The 27,107-nt window shown below is 38.2% G+C and overlaps 1 protein-coding gene across 5 annotated transcripts in view; it reads right to left on the bottom strand.

Annotated features, from left to right (window-relative positions):
- CNTN3 (contactin 3) overlaps window positions 1-27,107 on the bottom strand; it is a 393,129-nt gene that overhangs the window by 265,855 nt on the left and 100,167 nt on the right. For 4 of the 5 annotated variants that reach the window (XM_025271930.3, XM_044934326.2, XM_025271931.3 and 1 more), the window contains exon 2: window positions 25,247-25,381. In XM_025271930.3, the coding sequence (XP_025127715.3) occupies window positions 25,247-25,301 (55 nt within the window). In that variant the 5' untranslated portion in view covers window positions 25,302-25,381. Of the gene's footprint in view, window positions 1-4,093; window positions 4,152-12,814; window positions 12,900-25,246; window positions 25,382-27,107 lie in introns of all 5 variants that reach the window. The other variant, XM_044934325.2, reaches the window with a different exon arrangement.

The raw sequence follows: 27,107 nt of genomic DNA, 5'->3' as shown, positions 1-27,107 counted from the left end.
ACAAAAGGAAAATTGGGTATAGATAAAAAGGGTGATTTCGATGAAAAAGACAGGTGTTTTTAGAGAATCAACTTACAGTTACTAGGGTGAAGAAGGGTAAGAATAGATTAGGAGTTTGGGATTGATATGTACACACTGCTATATTTAAAAAGACAACCAACAAGGACATACTGCTAAAGAAAGATAAATAGAGGTGTTTTTTAAAAAAATTTTCCTACAAGTGACCACAATGAAAACACAAACATTCATCATAATTTAGTAAAAGTCAAATTCCCAAATGATGTTCTAATTCTTCTCCAGAGACTGCTATTAATTTAAGGCGACAGTATTAAATAATTAGAAGCATTTCTTTCTGAGACCCTTTTGAAAGAGGGGTGATAACAGCTAATTTGCTAACATTTATGAGCCAGGCACTGTACTCAGCCATCTACAAGCCTTGTCTCCCTTATTCCCAGGCTGCATTTGCCCCACTGCCTACTTTCTGAGGTCCAGCTGCACCATCATCCTTGTCTTTGGCTCTGAGACATGCTGAATTTTGGGTTGACCTTCCTTCTTATTCTTGTGTTCTCATTTCTTTTTGTCATTCAGAACAAAGCATAAATGTCATCTTCTCAACTTAAATAAGACTGCCCCTCCCCCAACTATGTCATGACTCACCTCTCACTTCCACCAGTCACAGACATCAGCTGTGTATCTCACTATCTATAAATATTAGACACATTTATATAAGTGCTTGCCGTTTATTTTGTATCGAATTCATTGCTGCTCCTCCAACTCCTAGAGCATGGCAGCTATTCAATATCTGTCTGCTAAACAGGTGATTAAGATGAAGAAATTCTCGTAATAACTCAACGTAAGACAGATATTATTTTACAGCTGGTGAATGACAAAGTTAAGGTTTTAATTCCAGAGCTTATATTCTCACCTTATAGTTGTTCAGCCTCCCCAGAAGAAATGAGACCCAAAGAGGTTAAATAACCAACCACAGTAACACAGTTTTTGGCTGAGAAATCTGGGATCACAGCCCGATGGTCATATTCTTGGTTTGTTTCTCTTGCCATTAAACTACACTGTTCTAAATAGAGTCAAAGGTGAAAACTAACCATCAACTTGCTTTGTCAACTTCAGTATTTCCTGATGATGGTGTTCCCAGGTGGTGCTAGTGGTAAAGAACCAGTCTGCAATGCAGGAGACATGGGTTTGATCATTGGGTCGGGAAGATCTGCTGGAGAAGGAAATGGCGACCCACTCCAGTAGTCTTGCCTGGGAAATCTCATGGACAGAAGAGCATGGCAGGTTACAGTCCATGGGGTTGCAAAGAGTTGGACATGACTGAGCAATTGAGCACATGACATTTCCTGATGACACACTAGAGTTAACAGCCTCTGAGGCACATACCAGGCGCTTCTGAAATTTAAGGCTCCTAAAGGCATTTCAGACCACCAGCAGCCATTCCTGAGTCTCCAACGACTCCTAAAATGTAAGTGCAAATAATAATCAAACCTGACAGGCTGGTTCATGCTTTACATTCAGAAAAGAGACAAAGGCCTCTCAATCTTCTTTCCCCGGAATGAAATAGGTGATGAGAGATGCCGGGTTATAATATTCTAGTTTCCTGCTAGCAATATAAGCTTAAAAGGAAAAAAATTCTGAGGTCTTCACTAACCTAAAGGAAATTATCCAACAGTTTCTTAAAAGTTAATTTTGATCCTCCAAAGGACAAAACCTTGACTATTCACACGTAACCAGCAGAAAGCAGTTTGACTGAAAACAGAAGGGGGTTTCATGCCTAAGTAAAGGGAGTCAATGTAACATTTAGATTGAAGCCAAACTTTACTTTCTGTGACAGGGCATTTTTTTTTTTTTTTGATATGTTGGCCTGGCTCCCAAGTTCCATTTTAAGTTTACAACCTAAAATAAAAGGCATATAACATTTCCGAACGGGACTAAGTAGAAAAATCCAATCCTGAGGTGTTTTGTTTTTTTTTTTTTTTCTTTCCCCCAAAACACCCAGAGGCTACAAGGAATAACTGCCTTTGAATGTAAGTACAAGTGTTATGAGCTCCTAAGATAATGTCACTAAAAGATCAAACTGTGGCAAATCAATTCTAATGGTCATACTCTGTACAATTTTTATGAAGAATGACAGAGAGAAACAGACAAAGGATTGCAGGCAGTTGCATTACTTTTACTAGAAGAAATGAAAATCCTACAAGACTGTAATGTTACTCCTGAAATTCACACAGAAAAGGAAAGCATATTCCCCATTTTCCCTTGCAGACTTGCACCATAGTTACACAGCACAATACAGGAGGAAATGGTCAATCCAAAAGGGAGCTAGGATGGTAGTGCTATTTAAGAAAGAATTTAAGAGACAGCGGATCTAGAAAGGAATTTTCAATGTACTTAAAAGAGATACCCAACCCAAACAGAAGGATGTCTAGTGCAAGTCAGAGAAAGAAGAAAAATATATGCCACCAATGATACGAGATCTATAAAACAAGCCCTATTATTTCACAGGGAAGGAATTTAAGATGGAGAGAAACACTTTGTAGCAGTGGGACATCACCATTGATTTTGGCATTGGTGCCTTACAGCTAGAAAATGCTAGGAAGAAAGGCAAGAAATGACTGAAATACAATTTCATTAATATTCTTCCAAAGTCAGGAAAGGCCAAAAATTTCAATAATTTCTTTAACAAATATCTGAATGCCAGACATGTGCACCACATGAAAAACTAGCTGTGGCAGATACTGTCGGCTGTCTACTCAACAGTTCTTCTGTAACTGCTTTCCCTGCCAACAGAACCTGCCTTTCACCTGAGATATGAAAAGCACCAGATATGTTGCCTTTCCAGACCTCTGTAGTTTCTGACTCTGGGGAGCAGGGCAGACAGCGGGAATTAACTTATGAGACCAGGAACAACTGCAAAGGGGTTCATTAGTTTGCCAGGTCTGCTGTAACAGAGTACCACAAACTGGGATGTTTAAGAAACAGAACTTAACTCATCTCACAGTCTGGAGACTAGGACTTTGAAATCAAGGTGTGGGCAGGGCTGAATTCTTCAGAGAGCCCTAAGATGAGTTCCAGGCCCATCTCCTTGGCTTGCAGCTGGCCACCTTCTCCCTGTGTCTCTTTACCACATCTTCCCTCTGTGTGCGTCTTTATGCCTGAATTCTAATACCCCCTCTTAATAAGGAGACAGTCATAATGGATTAGGGTCTGCCCTGATGATCTCATCTTCAAAAATGATACCTACAATGACCCTGTGTCCAAATAAGGTCACTTTCTGTGGTCCTAAGGATTAGAGCTTCAACATACAAATATTCAGGCGACACAATTCAACCAGTAACAAGTGCAGTGAAATTTGCTCAGTCGTATCCACTCTTTGCGACCCCATGGACTATACAGTCCATGGAATTCTCCAGGCCAGAATACTGGAGTGGGTAGCCTTTCCCTTCTCCAGGGGATCTTCCCAACCCAGGGATCGAACCCAGGTCTCCCACATTGCAGGTGGATTCTTTACCAGCTAAGCCACAGGAGGTAGAGGAAAATCCGCTAGGATCTTCTAGAAAAGAGCCCTCACATCCTTGAGCTCTTGAATCAATATGAACTGTGTTAACTCTAAACATTCTGTGTTGGAAAAATAACCCTTTAATGCATTGTTGTCGCCTGCAGCTGAATTTACTGTCACCCACACACTAAAAAAGGCGGGGAAGACAATACAGCATACTTTAGATGAGAAAGGCCAATAAAATGCTTATGAAGAATAGCCAATTCATCCATTTCCCATATCGGAAATGCTATCAAGCAATTAGGTTAAAAGGAAAAATGTTGGAGCATGACATATATTTGGTGTAGTACAGCATGACAGAGAAACTGATAAAAATTCTTTAAATTGTAAGTTAACAGCTTACTACATGTTTTGCTCAATCTTTAGTTCATGCTTCATTCATACCCCAAACGGAAAAACTGCAAGGGAAGCAGTGCTGAGTAGTTAGAGAATTAGAACTGAAAGCAGCTGTTGGAGCTTTACAAGTACTAGAAATAAATGTTCACATAAATGAATGTTCTTCCATAAAGTGGCAGATACCTTTCAATGCAGGAAAAAGTTTTTTAGCCAAAAATTGCATTTTTCCTTTCACTGCAACCTGTGTAAAAAAAAGGAATAAGGTTCATACCCAGACACATTTATGTACATAACAGTCATGTTTAAGGTTAAATATCTGGATTTTGGCACTTCAGTAAACCAAATCACAGATTTTGATGTAAGATACCATCTATTTCACTGGATGGATTAACATTCAATATATAATATAGCCGAGTAATATTAGAGAACTTGGGTATATTTCTGAGAGAATATGATATTTTATCTTGATGCTTTTAATCCAATGGCTGCATTTCTGATTTGTGGAATATCCTTTACATTTGAAAGATGTTTAAACAATGTAGAGTCATATGACAAGAAATAATGTATTGGGAACAAAACATAGAGGAGATAGGTCGAAGTAGATTAAAATGTTTTCATAATACTGTCCCTTTCTTTATTTAAATACGTTATTGTCTTATGAATGTGAGTTCTAGTGCTTTTGAATGTCTCTGACATAGTTCCATAATACCCAGTCCATAATTATACCTTTCTTGATAGATGGCTTAATAGCAACTCAACATAATAAATATCTTACAATGCTATTGAATGATACAGTGTGGAATGTGTACAATACACTCAGGAGTACACAATTCACGGCTCATTTATTCAAAATGAAAAAAAAAAAAAACAAAACACTTATATCCCCACTTTCTATTATACCAACTTCCACTGACTATCTTTGAAGTATGCAAATTCACAAGGTTCTCTCCAACCATGTTGAATTGAAAAGACTTCATTATTTCATTAATCAAATTAAAAAAAAAAACACATTTCTTTAGTAAACTTCTCTTGGAGAGTTTAATAGAGTTGGTTGTATTTGTGGTTTCTATTCTTTACCAAAGAGATTGGGTCAAGGCTCTCTGGGGCTCAGGCATGATTCTCTTTGTGTATTTTAATAAGGATGTTTCATATCAAACTCTAGTTGAAGGCTATTGTTTCTATGAAAAAATAATTATACAATAAAAAATTCCCTGTTATAAAATGGTTATAATGGAGAAGCTATTAAGAAGTAATATGAACCAGTGATTGCATTTTGCAGTATTTTTGCAGCTGTAATCTCATAAAGTAGAAGAGAGGATATTCTTTTCTTGCCTGCACATCAACAAGCAGAAGCGGGAATTGTGTCTGTAAATATCTGAGTATATGAGATACAATCTAGTTCCCTCTTCCCACTTCTTTTCCCAAACAGGGACTTGCTTTTATATTTCTAGACCATTAGTGGGGAATTAAACTGGGTTATCAGGTAGGTATAGAGATCAAAGAAAGTAAGACAATGAACAACCACTCCCAAAACTGTATCTGGAACTCTGGGGTCTTCTTGGGTGAGTCTCAGAGTTGCAGAAACATGAATAGTTAAATAATTTTTCAAATTATTTTTCATTTGACCTACAACTTAGATTCACTTTCCATCATGATTTATTGTAGATACAGTGTGCATGTGTATATAATCACATACACAACTGATTAAAAAGTTTCTTGAAATAGTACTAATTCTTGCTGCATGCAGAATCATAACACTTTTTTCTATTTTATTCTATTTCATTTTCTACCCCTAATTTGATAATCCATGGTCTAGAAGCATACTTTCTTATCCCCAGAGTCCAAGATTACTATTTTCGGGGAGGGGAGTAAAACTGTAATGATTGCAAGGTATTTCTTTCATTTCTTTCACTTAAGAATCTTGGCAATGAAGGAAAAGAACAAACCACATTCAACATGGAAAAAGCTTCTGTGGTCCCAAGATGTAGTGGTGACAAGTGAGCCTTCTCCAAATCTGTGAAATCACTATATCTGTAGGCTTGGGAAGAACAAACAGTATTGTGTCCTACTGGTAGTCAAAGGAAGGAAACAAATTTTACTCTGAAAAACATAGTTCCTTCGTTCTGTATAATATGGAGAAAAATCCCTCATCATAAATACTTCATATAAACATATGCACAGTCTCAAAAGTTAACAAAGAAAAAAATAAACATTGAGGATCAGGCCCTACTCTAGACACTTCATATCCACCAAGTCCCCTAATTCTAAGTGAATATTAAATACTGAATAAAAAACAGTACTCATTTGAACATTACTGATATTGTTAATATTGATACAGATTATAAATAATAAACCTAAGGGCCAGTAAGGATGAATTGCATCTCTCTAGAATTTTGGTACCACCATCCTGAAGAGCATCTTGCTGATATGCATGAGAAGTCACAGGCTACCCAGGTGGCTCAGTGGTAAAGAATGTGCATGCCGATGCAGGAGATGTGGGTTTGATCCTTGGTCTGGGAAGATAACACAGAGAAGGAAATGGCAACCCGCTCCAGAATTCTTGTCTAGGAAATCCCAGGGACAGTGGCGCCTGGTGGGCTACAGTCCATAGGGTCACAAAGTCAGACATGACTTAGTGACTAAAAAACAACATGAGAAGCTACAGTCATTTAGGAAGTCTAAAGAAACTCACTAAATTATTTCATTAATTCTTCCTCCATGTAACCATTTAGTAGCAATCTTTTCCCATTGTGAATTATTAGAACAATTTTTCTATGTTTTATTCATCACAATTTCCCTAGTGTACTACAGATTACCTTCACTTATTTTTCACTCATAACTCCTCCATCACCAGTCTTTAAACTTTTAGAAGACAATGACTATATTCAACATATATATATTTACCCCCTAAGCATCCCTATCATATTGTATACATTGGATAATTTGATAAATTAGTATTTGAAAGGAAATGTGTGTGTTTACGCTTCATTGCAAACGGCTTTAACTTACAAAATGTTAATAGAGGATCAAATGAAAGAATATAGCCATTCTCAAGATAAATGTATAAGCAAATATTCTATCTCCAACTGGAATGTGTATATCTAACTGAAAAATAATTCACTTTGTGAAAACGGGAGCTTATTCCTATAAGCTAACTGAATGATTACATCTGTGACTCTTAAAAATACCATCATTATGTTTTTATAGTAGTTGTTCAGTACAAAGTCAACTCGGACTCTTTGAGAACTCATGAACTGCAGCACGCCAGGCTCCTCTGTCCTCCACTATTTCCCAGAGTTTGCTCAAATTCATGTCCATTGAGTTGGTGATGCTATCTAACCATTTCATTCTCTGCCACATCCTTCTGCTCCTGTCCTCAATCTTTACCATCATCAAGGTCTTTTTCAATGAGTCAGCTCTTCTCATCAGGTGGCCAAAGTACTGGAGCTTCAGCTTTAGCATCAGTCCTTTCAATGAATATTAAGGGTTGATTTCTTTAGGATTGACTGGTTTGATCTGGTTGCAGGCAAGGAACTCTCAAGAGTCTTCTCTAGCACCACTATTTAAAAGCATTACTTCTTTGGCACTTAGCCTTCTTCATGGTCCAACTCTCACATCCATATGTAACAACTTGACTATACAGACCTTTGTTAGCAAAATGATGTCTCTGCTTTTTAATATACTGTCTAGGTTTGTCATAACTTTTTTTTCTTTTTAATTGGAGGCTAATTACTCTACAATATTGTGGTGGTTTTACCATACATTCACATGAATCAGCCATGGGTGTACATGTGTTCCCCATCCTGACCCTCCCTCCCACCTCCCTCCCCATCCCATCCCTCAGGGTCATCCCAGTGCACCAGCCCTGAGCACCCTGCCTCATGCATCAAACCTGGACTGGCGATCTGTTTCACATATGTTAATATACATGTTTCAATGCTATTCTCTCAAATCATCCCACCCTCGTCTTCTCCCACAGAGTCCAAGCAGTCTGTTCTTTACATCTGTGTCTGTCTTGCTGCCTCGCATACAGGGTCATCGTTACCATCTTTTTAAATTCCATATATATGCATTAATATACTGTATTGGTATTTTTCTTTCTGACTTTCTTCGCTCTGTATAATGTCATAACTTTCCTTTCAAGGGTCAAGTGTCTTAAATTTCATGGCTACAGTCACCGTCTGCAGTGATTCTGGAGCCCAAGGAAAGAAAATCTGTCACTGCTTCCACTTTTTTTCCTTCTATTTGCCATAATGTGATAGGACCATATGCCATGATCTTAGGTTTTTTTGTTATGTTGAGTTTCAAACTACCTTTTTCACTCTTCTCTTTCACCTTCATAAAGGGGCTCTTTAGTTCCTTTTCACTTTCTGCCATTAGATTGGTATCATCACCTGCATATCTGAGGTTGTTGATATTTCTCCCAGCATTCTTGATTCCAACTTGTAATTCATCCAGCCCAGCACTTCGGATGTATACCCTACATAGAAGTTAAGTAAGTAGGGTGACAATATAACAGATCATTGCACTCCTTTTCCAATTTGGAACCAGTCAACTGTTCCATATTGAATTCTGTTGCTTCTTGACCCTCATTCAGGTTTCTCCCAAGACAGGTAAGGTAGTCTGGTATTCCCATCTCTTGAAGAATTTTTCATAGTTTGTTATAATCCACACAGTCAAAGGCTTAAATGTAGTCAATGAAGCAGAAGTAGATGTTTCTGTGGAATTCTCTTGCTTTCTCCATGATCCAACGAATGTTGGCAGTTTGATCCCTGGTTCCTCTGCCTTTTCTAAATGCAGTTTGTACATCTGGAAATTCCTGGTTCACATCCTGCTGAAGCCTAAATTGAAGGATTTTGAGCATAATCTTGCTAGCGTGTGAAATGAGAACAATTGTCCAGTACTTTGAAGATTCTTTGGCATTGCCTTTCTTTGGGATTGGAATGAAAACTGACTTTTTCCAGTCCTGTGCCCACTGCTGAGTTTTCCACATTTCCAACATAATGAGTACAGCACTTTAATGACATCATCTTTTAGGATTTTAAATAGCTCAGCTAGAATTCCATCACCTCCACTAGCTTTGTTCATAGTAATGCTTCTTAAGGCCCACTCAACTTCACACTCCAGGCTCTAGGTGAATGATCACACCATCGTGCTTATCCAGCTTATTAAGACATTTTTTGTATAGTTCTATGTATTCTTGCCACCTCTTTAATTTTCTCTACTTCTGTTAGGTCCTTATCGTTTTTGGCCTTTATCGTGCCCATCCTTATATGAAATATTCCCTTAGCATCTCTAACTTTCTTGAAGAGATCTCTAATCTTTCCCATTCTATTGTTTTCCTCTACTTCTTTGCACTGTTCATTTAAGAAGGGCTTCTCATCTCTCCTTTTTATTCTCTGGAACTCTTCATTCAGTTGCTTGTATCTTTCCCTTTCTTATAGTAGAAGCATTCACTATTATTGGGTGGCTATTTCTGTTTGGGCAATTTGTAGGATCTTGGCCATCTACGTTACACACACTCCTTTGCAGTACTGAGAATACAAATACTACACAGGAGTTGTTTTCCTAAAGCCACACATGAAAAGCACTTTAAAAGCAACAACACTTTATTAGTAATCTCGTTTATAAACTCTGAGTGCTGAAGCAAAGTCCCATTTCTGAATTTTAATGACTCGTTTGAATAGCCACCAGAATCTTGAGCTTTTGGTGGGCTGTTTATTACCCAGATACTGAAGGAAGTTTTTTATGCTTAATGTTCTTTTTAAGAGGGGTTTCAAGAGGATTTTGAAACATCAGCATCTGCACAAGTTTGACCATTCCATGGGATGGATCTCTTTGCAGAACAACCCCAGATCTGTGATACAATGATACCTGTATCTGTGACACACGTAAATCACAAATTCCCTTAACACATAATCAGCCGTTAGTCTAAATCTTCAGGCTAAATTTTTTAGTTCAGTTCAGTTGAGTCCCTCAGTCATGTCTGACTCTTTGTGACCCCATGGACTACAGCACGCCAGGCCTCCCTGTCCATCACCAACTTCCAGAGTTTACTCAAAGTCATGTCCATTGATTCAGTGATGCCATCCAACCATCTCATCCTCTGTCATCCCCTTCTCCTCCCACCTTCAATCTTTCCCAGCATTAGGGTCTTTTCCAATGAGTCAGTTATTCACATCAGGTGGCCAAAGTATTGGAGTTTCAGCTTCAGCATCAGTCCTTCCAATGAATATTCAGGGCTGACTTTCTTTAGGATGGAATGGTTGGATCTCCTTGCAGTCCAAGGGACTCTCAAGAGTCTTCTCCAACACCACAGCTCAAAAGCATCAATTCTTCAGCACTCAGCTTTCATGATAGTCCAACTCTCACATCCATATACGAATACTGGAAAAACCATAGCCTTGACTAGATGGACCTTTGTTGGTGAAGTAATGTCTCTGCTTTTTAATATGCTGTCCAGGTAGGTCATAACTTTTCTTTCAAGGAGCAAGTGTCTTTTAATTTCATGGCTGCAGTCACCACCTGCAGTGATTTTGGAGCCCCCCAAAATAAAGTATGTCACTGTTTCCACTGTTTACTCATTTATTTGCCATGAAGTGATGGTACCAGATGCCATGATCTTAGTTTTCTGAATGTTGCGTTTTTTTTTTTTTTTTTTTAATTTTATTTTATTTTTAAACTTTACATAACTGTATTAGATTTGCCAAATATCAAAATGAATCCGCCACAGGTTTACATGTGTTCCCCATCCTGAACCCTCCTCCCTCCTCCCTCCCCATTCCATCCCTCTGGGTCGCCAACTTTTTCACTCTCCTTTTTCACCCTCATCAAGAGGCTCTTTAATTCTTCGCTTTCTGCCATAAGGGTGGTGTCATCTGCAGATGTGAGGTTATTGATATTTCTCCCGGCAATCTTGATTCCAGCCTGTGCTTCATCCAGCGCAGTGTTTGTCACGAAGTACTCTGCATATAAGTTAAATAAGCAGAGTGACAATATACAGTCTTGATGTACTTTAGTCTAAATCCTCTAAGGTTAGGATGGAATGCTAGGATTTCTATCAGTCACCTGTTGAATGCCTGAACTTGCTCCACATTTCTCTTTACCTCAGAATTTGAGCTTAACTTAGGAAGTCATGTTTGCTTTTCAGATAGAACCCGAGCTAGACTGTCTTTCTGGAGTTCAGCAAATCTGTGATTCTCTAATTATATGAGCTTGTATGATGTGACCCACCATATACATTTGGAATCTTTAGTTTGACCTCATTTAAAAATTGAAATGTATTAGGTATAAATTCTAAATTCACCTTTAAAAAAATCATAGGTCTAGCAATACTAGGCCTTGTCTGCCTCTTGGCCCTCCTTATCTGCGCACTGTCACAGAGCCAGAGCACATTCTCAGCTTCCCCTGAAGGCAGTCCTACAGGCAGGGCTGTCAGTAAGAATGTCATTTATAATTATATGCAGAATAACTGTGTTTACTAAATAAGTTATCCTTAATTGATTTATGCCATTCTTCTGTCTGGAATGTTTCCCCAGTCTGTCCTTCAAGACACAGAGTCTTATTTTGATAGTCCAGCCAAAATTAACTCCACTTTATCAGAAATTCAATGGAATCTACTGGATTATACCTCTCCCAAAGCATCTATATTTTAGTAATTTCCATGAAGGTTTCCTTCTTTTTCCTCAACCGACTGCCTTTTTATTCCCTTAGAAAGTGAAATTGCTCAGTCGTGTCCGACTCTTTGCGACCCCATGGACTGTAGCCCTCCAGGCTCCTCCATCTATGGGATTCTCCAGGAAAGAGTACTGGAGTGGGTTGCCATTTCCTTCTCCTTTATTCCCTTAGGGCATACAGCAAAATACCTTGCCCATGATAGCATGATAAGTGCTTGATTAAAAAACGATCTGAAAAAAACATGCATTTATGCTTTAGAACAGGGATCAGAAAACTATGGCCCATTGGTCAAATTCAACAGCATCTGTTATATTATGACCTGTGAATCAAAAATATAATATTTCATGTCACATGAAAAATATATGAAATTCAAATTTCAGTGTCCATAAATAAAGTGTCACTGGAACACAGCCAAGTACTATCTATGGCTGCTTTTGAATTACAGCGGCAGAGATGGGTAGTCATGACAGAGACCATATGGACTGCAAAGCCCAAAATACATCCTATCTGAACATTCTATTAAAAAGTATGCTGACCACAGCTTTAGGAAAAGCCACGTCTGTTAGCAGAACAGTGACTTTGCCTTGTGAGAAACAAGATTTATTTTATAATACTTCTATCTAGGTTTAGGAAGTCATTTTAGCTCTCAGAGTCCCTGAATTCTCTACTGCTCTACAGGAATGATACCAATATTACAGGGCTTTTGATGCAAAGATAAGCAAAAAAATTTAATATAGCAAGCAGCAGTATCATAAATGGTATTGTAACTGCATTTTTTTGCCTAGCCCTCATGTCAAATGCTTAATTATCTCTGGTTGAGGACTAGTAGTTTATGAGAAGGTAGCCTAATAAATGACTTCATTCATTACAGTCTCATATCTACATGGCACAAAAAATAGGATGCGATTTTCCTTATTTTCATGATGGTTGTGAACACTGGCACCTGTGTTCACTTGCCTGGTTTGAGCAAATAATTGCAAGTATTATGCCAAAGACAAAAGGTGCCCATGGAGGGTGATTGCTTCAAAAAGTTTTGAAATATGGAATCTTCAAGACACGCATGCCACCAGTTCTCAGTGAGATACAATTCTCCAACAAGTATTTACTTTCCACTCTGTCTTCAAATAATTACTCACCAATGAAGTGTCAATGGAAAACTCAACAAGGTAACAGCAGAGAACATTCAAAAACCCCATGAAGCAGAAAAAAAACACGGGATTCTCTTACATTGCTGTTAGCAGGAGGTGTATCTTCTCTCTTCTCCCATAATAGAAATAATTGCCACAGCACTGAGGATCCTCATTTTACTTTGCTGTGTAATCAAGCACATAAAAAAGGCTTGTGTGGCATTGAATATACTGTAGTAAATATTATTTCTTAACTAAAAGATAGATGGGCACTCAGAAACCCATGCATCGCATTGTTCAACATCCAATATTTCATAATTACCTACATAATTATGCTCTGCATGTGACCGCTTTTCTATATTTCTTATACATATGTTTGAGTTTCAATATCATGTGTGAGTGTGTGCACACACACATACTCATGAGATCAGAATGAAAAGCTATTTTCCTATAGAATCAAAAAGTCAAAGCGTATTAAAATCCTGTGAAAGAACATGTAGTTATGCAAGTCTTAGGTGTAGACTAAAATTCCAGGAGTCCTGCTACAAAAACTTAATGCTAGTATAAAAATGCACACACACACAAAAACACAAAACGGCCATCCTTCTTTAAACCTACCTGGGTGGCACATGAGACTGCCCTTTGAGTGGGCAGATTCTTAGAACAAGAGACGTATGTTGCCACAGTGAACAGTGAAGAACAGGGACATTCTGTTCCCAGTATTCATATATTCTCTGAACCACTGTTGAAACTTATCAATGTCCCATGTCCATGAAAGTGAAAGTGAAGTCCCTCAGTCGTGTCCGACTCTTTGCGACCCTGTGGACTGTAGCCCACCAGGCTCCTCCATCCATGGAATTTTCTAGGCAAGAGTACTGGAGTGGGTTGCCATTTCCTTCTCCAGGGGATCTTCCCAACCCGGGAACCAAACCCGGGTCTCCTTCATTGCAGGCAGATGCTTTACCATCTGAGCCACCAGGGAATCTCATGTCCATAGGCAGTAGCAATCAATGTCACAATGGTAGCGACCAATTCCAGCACTGCCTGGATGCCTTAAGTCCAGCCAACAGTATCCTTCACCACCCCTCCTTGCTTGCAGGATCAGAGGAGCAAATAAAGTTCACATGCTTGGAATTAATTGAATTAGTCATCAGAGCCACTCAAAATAGCAGCTTACAAATTCCACTCTCAAGTTTAAAAAGAAAAAAAAAAAGTGAATTAAGTCATGGGTTCAGAGAATGTGAATTCATGAGCCACCACACCATCTCCCACCATCCCTTGAATTTTCTTTCTTGACCACAGATGATGGGGTTCTCAGTGACTATACAGTAAGTCCAAGAAAAAAGCCACTCTTTCTTGAAATAGTCTCCCAAGGTCACTCAACACAAGCTGGGCATCAGATCTACCTGAGAAAGCCCTCCTTTCTTTCTTTTTTTTTAAACTGTTCTTTTAGTTAAAAGGAACAAATTGCCTCCTGTTTAAGTGACAGGTGGGAACATTACCTTTGTCTCCAGCAATCTTATAAATAAGTAAACCTAACAGGTGACTCTTATCCTACTAAGATAAGAGCTTAATTCCTCAGCTGCCAGGCAGCAGTTGGAAGAGGAAGCACATTTGCATTGGTAAATCTAGTAGGGATACAGTAGATTTTTTTGTCTTTCCCTTTTTTGCCAAGATCAAGTTTGTTGTTTTCCTCCTTTATATACAATAAATGCCCAAAATACAGTCTGACCAAAAAGCAGTGTTTCACATTCAACAGATGCTTTTCAAAATGAATGGAACATTGAACAAACATTTTATTAACAGCAATACTTTAATCTTAACCTTCTAACATGGAATTTTACAAGTAGAAATATCACAGTGATGCAAAACTGCACAACTGCTTTGGTAATGCAATGGCAGTTATTTCAGGCTCCAATTATTATGCCATTCACTTGAAAGATAAAAGAAATAATAAATAAAAAAGGATGTTGAACAATTATATTATCTACTGAGGGAGAAATAAATTCTAACATTTCAGCCATTTACAAATGTCATTTGCCTTCTCATTTTCACTGACAACCTTCAAAGAAATAAATGTGGTGTTCCTTGTGGGCATTGTTAGTTACCCTTCTGTAAAAAACAAAAGAAAACTGGCAATCACCGGACAATTACCAACCACAAAAAAACAGCTAAACCTCCACAGTTGGCAAATAAAACCTCCAAAAGTTGTTCAATAATGTGATAGTGCTTTAAGCTTATGGAAAGCTATATCAAAAAAAAAAAAAAACCAGATAAAATGTCTATCTTCTCCTATAGTTTCTTCAAATTATACACACAGATACTTATACATGTAAAGATGTATCCATAATTCAATTGATCCCTACCACATACTATTCTCATTAAATAAATTTAAATTTAAAAATATTTTTTGTAAAATAACATCTAGTGCTGCATGCATTGCCTGGTGGCTCAGATGGTACAGAATCTGCCTGAAGTGCAGGAGACCCAGGTTTGACTCCTAGGTCGGGAAGATCTCCTGGAGAAGGGAATGGCAACTCACTCTAGTATTCTTGCCTGGAGAATTCCAAGGACAGAGAAGCCTGGCGGGCTACAGTCCATGCGGTGGCAGAAAGTCAGGCATGACTGAGCAACTAAGTGCACAGTGCTGCATATCTACTCACAGAGTTCTGTCTCTTGACACTGTCTCAAACTTAAAGTGAGGACTGGTGTTCAAAGAAGCGACGTGCAAAAGTGAAGATAAACTGGATCTGTATGATCTTTGGTGAGGAGGAAGTATAGACAGGGTACCTTAGGCTTCACTGACAAAATGGAACAAGCAGCCATGCCACTTCCCCAATTAAAATATGCAGCAGTTTTTTGTGTGAGAATTTCCTTTGAAAGTAATATGGATGAAAAAACGGTCCCTCTGCATGGACATTTTCTGATGACCAAGCTATGCATGTATGTAAACAGCGAGGGTACTGGGGCGTGGGTGTCACTGGAAAAGATGAAGTGGAGGAAAGGATCCCCATGGGATGCCTGTCAGGCTTTTTCACTACCATGGGATCCAAATGATATATTAAGCAAAAGAAAAAGAAGTTTTCAAACTGAGCTAAAACGAAAGACAGAAAGTATATGAGAAGGCTTCACTGATGGCTTAGTGGTATGGGATCTGCCTGCCAATGCAGAAGGCAGGGGTTCAATCCCTGGTCCAGTAAGATGCCACCTGTCATGGAGCAACTAACTCCAAGTGCCACAACCACTGAGCCCATGTACCACACCTATGGGTCCTACAGCCAGTGCGCCACAACAAGAGAAGCCACCATATGAGAAGCCTGCACACCATAAGTAAAGAGTAACCTCTGATTGCCGCAGCTAGAGAAAAGCCCACATGCATGCAGCAATGAACACCCAGCACAGTCACCAATCAACAAAATGATGTGAGAATTACAGAAACATGTAGTAAAATACCCTGCACAGTGCCGAGCACTGAGGACAGCCAAGCAACAATGGTCATAATTTTTAGGTAAGCTCAGAGGCACTGACAACTGACATTTGTGAGGAAACGGCTGATTTCCACACTGGTGGGCATTTCCAATCAGGCTCATATACTGATGAGCAAGATGGCACAGGCTCAGTATAGAGGATACATACGGCACACTCAAGAACCCGACTCCCAACACTCAGCAACGCGTGGGATGAATCAGCAGTCACTTGAAGCAATACACACTGGTGTGTGTCCACAATCTATTCCAGGAAAGCACTTGACAGTCCTCAAGAGGGAAAGCAAAGGAGATAAACACAGAGGCCAGGCCTAGAATTTTATTAGGAACAGCAATAGGATCCCTCAGCCAGCTGGCCCATCAAGGCAATTATAAGCAAGCTAATACCAATTAAGCCTCACACTTTTTGAATTCAAAGTGGCTCTATGTCACAGGCACCATTTTCCTTTCAGCAGCCCAGTCTCTCTAGGGCAACACTTTCTGTCCATTCATTTCAACAGTCATGTCTTCACGACCCAGTGAACTGCAGCCTACCAAGCGCCACTGTCCATAGAATTCTCCAGGCAAGAATACTGGAGTAGGTAGCCATTCCCTTCTCCAGAAGGTCTTCCCAACCCAGAGACCGAACCCAGGTCTCCTGAAATGCAGGCAGATTCTTTACCGTTGGAACCACCAGGGAAGCCCACTTTTCTTAAATAGGATCCTAAACCTACAGCCACAAAAGTAAATGATACTTGCTTCTTGGAAGAACAGTTGTGTTGAACCTAGACAGCATATTAAAAAGCAGAGATGTTACTTTGCCGACAAAGGTCCATATAGTCAAAACCACGGTTTTTCCAGTAGTCATGTATGACTGTGAGTGTTGGACCATAAAGAAGGCTGAACGCCAAAGAACTGATGCTTTGAACTGCAGTGTTGGAGAAGACTCTTGAGAGTCCCTTGGACTGCAAGATCAAACAAGTCAATCCTAAAGGAAATCAATCCTGAATATTCATTAGAAGGACTGATACTGAAACTAAAGCTCCAACACTTTGGCCACCTGATGCAAAAAGACAACGACTCGTTAGAAAAGACCCTGATGCTGGGAAAGATTGAAGGCAGGAGGAGAAGGGGACAACAGAGGACCAGATGGTTGGATGGCATCACTGATACAATGGACATGGGTTTGAGCAAGCTCTGGGAGATGGTGAAGGAGACAGGGAGGCCTGGCATGCTGCAGTCCATGGAATCGCAAAGAGTCGGACATGACTGAGTGACTGCAAAACAAAAATCTTAGCATTTTTTCTCCTCTCATTGTCTGCATGTGCCTTCTTTCACTCTCAGACAGAATGCAACCTGACTGACTCATCTTGAATTCCTCCAAAGCACTTATCGCAATGCCTCACACAAAGCAGACACTCCGTACATGCCTGCAGGATGGCTGCACAAAAAGAGAACTCTAGTTGCAACGTATGAGACGCACTGCAGAAAGGAAGGAAAAGCGGACACAGAGAGGAGGAGCAAGGGCAGGGCAATAGTTGAGATGAGAGATAATAAAGACAAGAGCTGTCCATGGAAACATATACTGAAGTGGGAGTAGGGATAAGGTGAGAAAAGGGGACAATGAAAAGGAAGTATAATTTAGTATCACAGCATAAACCCTGCCTTCTCTTTGCTTACAGGCGTATTTGCAAAAGAAAAAAAAAATGTGTTATTGACTAGAATCAAGATTACTTTTGTTGTGGTTTGTATAAATGTATACACACACGTGTGACAGTCTTATACTCAAAGTTCAACATTATTCATGAGCTAATACTTAAGAATGCACCCTCACATCCCAGGAGCCCAGACCATTTAGCTCTGCTAATACAATTCATAGAAGACATAATTTGCACAGGGGTACTTAAAAACACTTTCATGTGATGAGTACTTTAAGACTGCTTACCATTTAGGCAATAGTCAATTAAATTGGCTTGAATGAGCACTTTATTTGCAGGAGTCAGTGAACTAATCAACAAACTTCTGAGACAATAGCTATTTTAAGAGCTAAATAAAATTGTGGGTTTTATTTAACCTTATGTGCTTGTTGAACTCTAACAGCATTTCCAACATACATTATTTTTTAAGCACCCCCCCAAAGCCTTCTTAGTCACCACAAAGCTTACAAAAATCCATTATTTGGAGATCAAGATTACAGGAACAAAATACACCAATGATACTTGCTTTTCCTCTCCCTGATTTTCACATGCATACTCTGATAAACTGTCAAGATATAAATAGTACAAATGAAAAGTAATTCAAGATTTAGGGTGGTGCAACCGAGGGAATGATTTGAAATAAGTTTACTGGTGAAATCATGGAGGATGTCAAGATTTATAAGCAGAGATCAGTGACGTCTCCATCTCACCAGTATCAATGATATAACATCATATTACACACACAGAAAAATGACAGCTATTTGAGTTTATGCCAACAGTTTACTAGAAGCACCACATGCAATGCCACAAACTCATTTTCTCAATGATTTCAAGGGTGGCAGTTATTAAACCAATTGAACAATATTCCTCAATTATCTCAAAGAGAACTTGGAATGTGTATTCTGTTTCCAAAACTTTCCTTAATCACTATTTGAATGAAAGACTAGTGCAGAAAGTTTTCATGTTAAGATGACAAAGAACAGGATGGAACCTATGATTGAGGGCACTCTAAGATGTGTGCCAATAAGCTCAATTTGGTTTGTATTTGCACACAAACTATTGCCTTTAAAACAGGCAGAGTTTATGATGTGCAAATGCAGCCCAAACCTGTGTATTTTTTTTGTACATGCTGTCCATTATTAAATCTATACTGTTAAAGGAAGCCAAGGCTCATGCCCAATGATCACACATTTTAGCCTCGATTATAATACCCAAAATTTTTTTAAATGATTTAATCTAGATGATCTAAATCTTCTCATAAAGCTGAAGTCTTTTCTCAGTTATAATACATTCAGGGATACCTGTGAGTGGACACAACCTTCACTGCCTTGGTAGGTCCTGAAGAGGTAGGTCCTTTTTCCAGCTCTGTGGCAAAAGGGTTATGCCAGGTCACAAGGGCTGGAGGAGGGGCGTTTTCTGCTTTGGATGACATGTAAGCCAGAGGGTGGTCATATCAACATGATTTCATCAAGGGGCTGCTGTCTTCTGATTTCTCTGATCTGAATGCAGAGTCAGCTTTGCCCTCAGGCTGGCTTCCCAGGTGACTATAGGCTGGACACCTGATGCAACCAGGATGCCAGGATTCCTCATTCAGATACACTAGGAGAAAGGGCACTTTTCCTAAAGTTTGAAGAAAATGTCCTTGATTTAATCAAATCTTGTGTTAAAAAAAAAAAAAAAAAATCCCTTAAGCTCAGTGGCTTAGGCCAATCACTGGGGCAAATCAGAAAAGTTTATCTGTAGAGCTCTGCATGGGGTTAGGTTAGTCTCTTCCAGGCCTCAGGGCTGCTTCATGACAGCAGTGAACAGTTGATACTGGAGACACCAACAGAATATCCACTACAAGAAAGCTGCTGCTGCTGCTAAGTCGCTTCAGTCATGTCCGACTCTGTGCGACCCCAGAGACGGCAGCCCACCAGGCTCCCCCATCCCTGGGATTCTCCAGGCAAGAACACTGGAGTGGGTTGCCATTTCCTTCTCCAATGCATGAAAGTGAAAAGTCAAAGTGAACTCACTCCGTCGGGTCCGACTCTAGCGACCCCATGGACTGCAGCCTACCAGACTCCTCCGTCCATGGGATTTTCTAGGCAAAAGTACTGGAGTGGGGTGCCATTGCCTTCTCCGAAGTAATTTCTAGGTACTATCAAAATTATAACAGATTCCAATATGTTGACTGCTAACTACAAATCTAAGAGAATAGTCTGATGAGATAAGAACACTAGAACTTGTACAGAAATATGATATTTTCCAGGGTGGTGTTTCAAACTAGGCATCAACAATAATTTCAGTTATCCAAGGATGTTTCTCTTTTCAAAACACCTATAAACCTTGCTAGACCCACTGGAAGATTAAGTAATAACAAAACAGAATATTCTCTGCAAAGTTTAGAATTTTCACATGCACTGATGAAGGATTTATCTTATCTACTCTCACAAAGCAATGATACCTGAAATCTGAACTCATCTGACAAAGGATTGAGTATTTGCTGCTAACACTCAGGAAATATTTATAACTTTTCATGGGAAATTAGAAAGTTCTCATTAGTTTCCTAGATGTAGGCTACTTTGAGATATTAGATATTGGAAGACCTTTGCAAGATGGTCAAGTTTCTATTTTAAAAACATCAAGAGCAGTGCTGTCCATCAGAAATATAATACAGTATATATATATATATATATATATATATAATAATTTATAGTAATCACATTAAAAAGGTTAAAAGAAACAAGTTAATTTTAATAATGCTTTTACTTGACCAAATATAACTAAATTATTATCAATGCAGCATTTAATCCAATATAAATTATTGAGATATTTAAATAATGTATTTTAACTCAATATTTTGAGTAACAAGTCTTTTATATTCTGGATGCATTTTACAGTCTCCACTGGGGCACATTTCAGTTGGGACTAGGTACATTTCCAGTGTTCAGCTAGCATATGTGGCTAGTGGCTCGGCAGACAGTGAACATAAAAAGTATCTAAAACAGCTAAGCAATGAATTACTAGGTAATGAAGGAGCAAAACAATGATCTCTTTGGGTCCTGGTAATTTTTAACCTGTGGCCTATACCTCTGACTTCATTCCAGAAGACCAACTACTGAAGTGATAAATTCTAGTGATTAGGGAGCTATATTCTGAATGGAAAGATAAAAAGAAATCTTGAGATAACCATATAGATTGGAACTTGTGTGTTAAGTCACTAAGTCATTTCCAACTCTTTGTGATCCCTTGGACTGTAGCCCAACAAGCTCCTCTGTCCATGGGATTCTCCAGGTGAGAATATTGGAAAGGGCTGCCATGCCCTTCTCCAAGGAATCCCCCCAACCTAGGGATCAAACCCAGGTCTCCTGCATTGCAAGTGGATTCTTTACTGTTTGAGTGACCAGGAAAGCCTATGCATGTGTGTGTACACACACACACACACACACACTGGGCAAGTTACTTAAACTCATAGGGACTACTTCCTCACTTCCAAAATAGAAATAATATCTGTCTCACTGTATTTTTGTTCATTAGATGACGTAAGTAAGGATATTCCACAGTGCCTAAGCATCCATTAAGGAGTACTGTTAGTATTACTAATTTTGAAGTCTTCACTATTATTTTCCTCATCTGAGTGTTACTTCTTTTTCTGGTTTCTTAGACTTCCAGAGGGTTCTTATCTCTAACTCTCTGTTTTCTACATAGTTCTCAACTTTTTTCATAGCAACTCAGTAAGAAACATATGTAAGATCAAGACTCAATTCACATATATTAAAAGGACAGCTCTAGGAGGACTGGGACATTGTCTGTTTTGTTCACAGGTATATCCCAAATGCCTAGAAGTGCTCAGCAGACTATACTTACTAAATGGACAGTGAATGCTGATACATTATACTTTATGCTTATTTTATTTCCTAATGAAAATGCTTGACATGATCCAAAGAATCGATCTTTTAATCCCTTACTTCGTAATGACCTTCAGTTTGGAAAACTCATCCCTGTCTTCTGCCGGTTCTTCATTTCATTCACAAGGTACACCTCTTCAAGTGGACGCAAGGTGACACTTGAGCCTTGAGGTCATCTTCAAGCCTTTCTTTTTTCTCATATCCCACGTACATCCCATCCACAAATCCTCATGAGTATATATTCAAAATTTATCCAAAATCTGACTACCACCCTGATACTTTAGCCACCTGATGAGAAGAGTAAAGGCCTGATGGCTGGCAAAGATTGACAGCAGAAGAAGGACGTGACAGAGGATGAGATGGTTGGATGGCATCACCGATTTGATGGATGTGAGTGTGAGCAAACTCCAGGAGACAGTGAGGGACAGGGAAGCCTGCCTGGCATGCTGCAGTCCATGGGGTCACAAAGAGTCGAACACAGCTTAGCAACTGAACATCAACAACCCCTGCTACCACCCTGAAGTCAGCTACCAACATCCCTTCCCTGATTATGGCATTAACTTCCTACTGCGGCCTCTGCTTGCTCACCTGTATCTCTACCATCAATCCGCAACACCACATCCAGCCAGGTCCTTAAAAAAAAAATACGCCAAATTATATCACTGCTCTGATCAAATCACACTATGGCTCCTGAGGGCATTCAAAGCAAGAGCAGTAAATATTTTCAGTGATACACAAGGCCTTCATGTTCTGCTGCATCCATCTCCACATTACTTCTTGACTTTCACCTACTACTTCTTTTCCATAACTCTTCCATATCCAACCAGGCTAACTTTCCTGCTATTTCAAGAAATACTCAGCATGTCCTATATTAAACACTTGCATGGATTGCTAACTCTGCCTGAAGCTCTCTTCCCTAAATACCCACAAGGTCAGCTTGTTCACTGCTAAGTCTTTGTGCCACACATCACCTTCTCTATGAGGATGAATCTGAAGACCTCATTTAAAATGGTAACTCACGTCCCAGCCCCCCAAACTTTCATGTTATGCAGCTTATTTTTCTTCATAGCGCCATCATCTACTAACTCAGTGTGATTCTCTACCACAACCTGAGTATATATAAACCCCACATGACACAGATTTCTGTCCCTTTTCTTCACTGGAAACAATGTACAACATATAATACATGCTTAATAAATATTTTTTAAAGAATGAATGCAGCCTGGTTTTTTTGAGGAAAAAATGCTCATGTTCATCTTAGGAACAACTGCCAGCTCAAAATTGCAATTTGCCTCTTTGCTGCAGAAAGAAATATGCAGAGACAAAACAATAGAAGGAAATCGTTTGTAAAATGCACAAAATAATGGATAACAGAAAGCTTAGATCTGAGAAAAAAGAAAGTCAAAATTATCAAGCATTTGCTCTATTTATTGAGTTAATGTCTTGGGATAAACTCTAGGTAGTGAATTCACATAATATGTCTTTACTTGGTATTTATTTATAGATACCTACTACATCAGGAACACATTTTAAATTTAATATTTAAAAAGTGACCCAATATTGGTTAACAGAATATCATACTCACAAGCTAGCTTTTTTGTCTAAATTTTATATAAATGCAAAAAGAGTACCAATATTCAGTATATAAAGAACTGTAATGCAATCAATACTCTTTAGAAAATTGGTCAGAGACAAATTCTTCTCCATACTGTAATTGTAAAGATTACCAATTCTGTAAGTAATGCTCCATATATAATTTATCATGTATTAATCCAATTCTCCTTTACCAACTTTTACAGTTTTTTAACATACCTAGAAAATCAAGTGTTCCTTTAAAACTTTTCAAATAATGTCTTAATATTTTGTAAATGAATACTGCTTTCTCTATAAGAAAGCAGTGTCATATGTATAAAACATTTCTAAGTTACTGAAAGCAAGCAATACAGTTTGTACATAGTGCCAAATTACAATTTAAAATTTTAAACCTTTGACACACGAATCGCACATCCTTTAGCTATATTTCTAATTTCTGAGTATATCTACCCGCTTCCAAGTAACTGTAAAATTTCAAGGTTGTTTCTATGAAAGTTGACATTGTGAATAATAATACTGCTGAAGTATATTTCCTTTCATTTTTCTCCTTTAACAACAGAACTCAAATTTTAAATTTTTTAAAATAAAGGAAACAGTGCAAGAAAAAATTGCTTTCATATTTGTGTTGATCATCTCCAAAGACTATTTAAAACAGTAAAAATTTAAAATAATTATTTCTTTTTTGCTCAGTGCTAGGTTAGTAGCAAAGAAAATCTTTTAGAGAACAAAACTGAGGCATCAGGGAAAAACCTGCTTAAAAAAAAAGTGTATTTTAAAAGTTGGAGGTTTAAGTATCATTTAAATATTTTAAGAATGTTTAAAATTTGACATAAGGGCTCAGAAGTCTACTCCAATATAAACATGTCTTCAAGTAACATATGTTTTACCTGACACTGCATTTGGCCTCATTCCACACCAATTTCCTCCTCTTAGAAAAGAAAAATGACAGGCCACTTTTTTTGTCTACTTTCCTTAAGTATCAAAAAGAACTTGTTCGTCTAGAAAATAGGTCATCTTCTCAGGAGACAGATGCTTAAATTTTGTGGGTGAGAGGTGAAAACTTTTGTAAGCTACTTTCAAGTGGTATAGTCAATCTATCAACAAATGGAAAATGCATATACATGTGTACATAGATAGAATAAGTACAATTAAAGATACAATAAAATGGTGCATATGTGGGTATTCATCGTACCATTCTTTCAACTGCTTAGATACCGGAGAAATTTTATAATAAAAAGAAATAAAGTAATAAGATGAAAAAGCAAAAAAAAAAAAAATTAATCATTGTACATATATTACTTCATTTAAAGCAATCTTTGTCTTTACTCCTCTACTGTTCCAGAAAATGAAACAAAACGAACAAAATGAAACACATTTTAAGAGCTGCTTTTGTATGGTGGATATAGGAGAATCTTTCCCTTTTTTGTTTTGTTCCAAGCTACAAATTTTCAAAGTTTAAAAAATTAAAATTCTATCATTATTTTTACTCCCTTAAAAAAGTTATTTGGTAGAAGAAAAACTGTATTGCTTTTAAGATTAGACATGAAAATACTGAAATTCCTTAAAATCTATATTCTTCCTTTATACTAAAGTTTACAAGACTTAGACTTTTTGGAAAAAATGTCATACACTACTATTCTCAAGTTCTGGTTGTTATATTCATAGCACTAAACTAGATCTGTTTTAGTAAGTGACACTATATTTGTGATGAAAGTAAAATAGCTTGCAAAATTTAGGAAGCAAAATAAGACTCCATTTATCAGAAAAGTAGTATTTTCTTTCTGGGAAAAAAAAGATTTGTGGAGTATTGTTCAACATTTTAAAATTATTTAACATATGACTCAAGCATAGTTTTAACTTCAGCTTAGAAAACACAGTTTATTATTACCTCCTAGGCAGCCAATGAATGAGAGGAGGATCAAATGCTTCCATGACAACAACATCTTTAACTTCCAAAAGCAAGAGTAACTCTTGTCCAGTTTCTGATGAATAGAATGCTTAGTCTTCAGGTAAATCCTTTAATCTGTAAAATATATATACAAAGAAGTCAGACTTTTAAAAAATGAATTGCTTTAAAATGTAGATTTTCTTCTTCTCATAAAACTGTACCATTCACAACACCCAAAATCCCCAAGTGAAATGAATCTTTTTGATGCAAATAAAGCTGTATGGTATGTAGATACTTAAAAAACTCTTTTTGTAACTGATAGGCATATGAAGGAAGCTTCACAAAATTAGAAATGTCCAACAAAACTAAAATATTAAATATTAAAACTTTGCTTGATAGTAATCACAACAAATAAAATACGGCCTTGAAATTAAAGCTTTTCTCATTTTCTTTCATGATAATTTTGGTTAAACTAAAGGAGTCAAATCAGTAGATATCTTGAAGCACTGCTTTTCATAGTCTCTTAATCCTTCATAAGACATATAAATAACATTGTCAACGTTCATCCTAAGCCTTTTTTTCAGGAACACCTGTAGAAAGCCTTCAATTACAGATGCTTCATAAAAGAGATAAAAATGATAACAATGAAAATTGTTCAGTCAGATAATCTTGCACATGGAACTACCTTATTTTTTGCTTTCTTGAATTTTCATAAACTTGAATGTGCTGGCTAAGAGTAGATAATTATGTGATATTCTGTGTCATTTTTGGTGGCCATCTGAACTACCTCAACTGCATGGTTAACGATCAAGTAGGCTAGATGCACACATGCATAAAATCAGAGAATCACTTTTCGATTACTGAAACTCAACTGGTCCCACACAGGAGAATTAATGACTCTAATGTCAGCCGTTTTAGCAGAGAATGTGTATAACTTTCAGCCAGCAGCTGCTATGGATTGGGCTATCTTAGTTGGTGCTAAGAAAGAGCAATCTCAGTAGTACTTAACTATAGGATCTTGCCATGACATGTGATGTATTCCATTAGAATTAACTGTGTCCCAAATAATAATTTCAAGAGTAAAAACATGGTATCTTGCAACTTACATACTTAAAACAAGTTATTAAATCAGTTACTGCTATATGATGTTGCTCTTGTTCACTTACAATACAATTCTTGGGGGAGGCAGAGGTAGAACTGTAGCCAGAATTCTGGAATTTGGGCATAACTTTGACTTGGCCTATGGGAATCTGAGATAGATGGAAATACAATTGAGAACTACTCCTCTAAGAACTGCAGGTTGACAGCTTACAGCATCATGGGATCTGTGACCATTTTTCACTATTAAGGTTCCCCTTAGTGCAGACACTGCAAAACGAATTGAAGTGCAAGCAGTTTACATGAGAGGTGAACAATAAAATCAGTCGGGACATGGAGAAGTGAAAGAGAAAGGAAGACAGCCAATAAAGGCTAAGATGTGAGAGCTAAGCAGAGGTTATTCCTTCTGGGGAGACTCTGAAGTCCAGCTTGTATAGAACATATGCCTCAGAGTAATGACAGAGGTACACTTGAGTTGTCCAGTTATTCTTGCCAAGGGGCAAGGGAGCTGAGGTATTTTTACACCAGCTCCCAGGAGTCACTGTTTGGAGGCTGTTTTCAGGGAGTATTAATGACCCAGCACTTCTAGCCTCTCAAAGGGGCAGCAAAATGGCTCTAGAAGCAAAAAAAAAAAAAAAAAATAAAGCTATTAGGTCCAATCAGAAAAGGCATTAGGCTTTCAGGCATTGGCGAAGGAAATGGCAACCCACTCCAGTGTTCTTGCCTGGAGAATCCCAGGGACGGCAGAGCCTGGTGGGCTGCC

This window comes from Bubalus bubalis, chromosome 21, assembly GCF_019923935.1.
Source record: "Bubalus bubalis isolate 160015118507 breed Murrah chromosome 21, NDDB_SH_1, whole genome shotgun sequence".
Taxonomy (NCBI): domain Eukaryota; kingdom Metazoa; phylum Chordata; class Mammalia; order Artiodactyla; family Bovidae; genus Bubalus; species Bubalus bubalis.
Note: the sequence above shows the minus strand (reverse complement) of the source record. Positions and strands in the feature narration are given on the sequence as shown.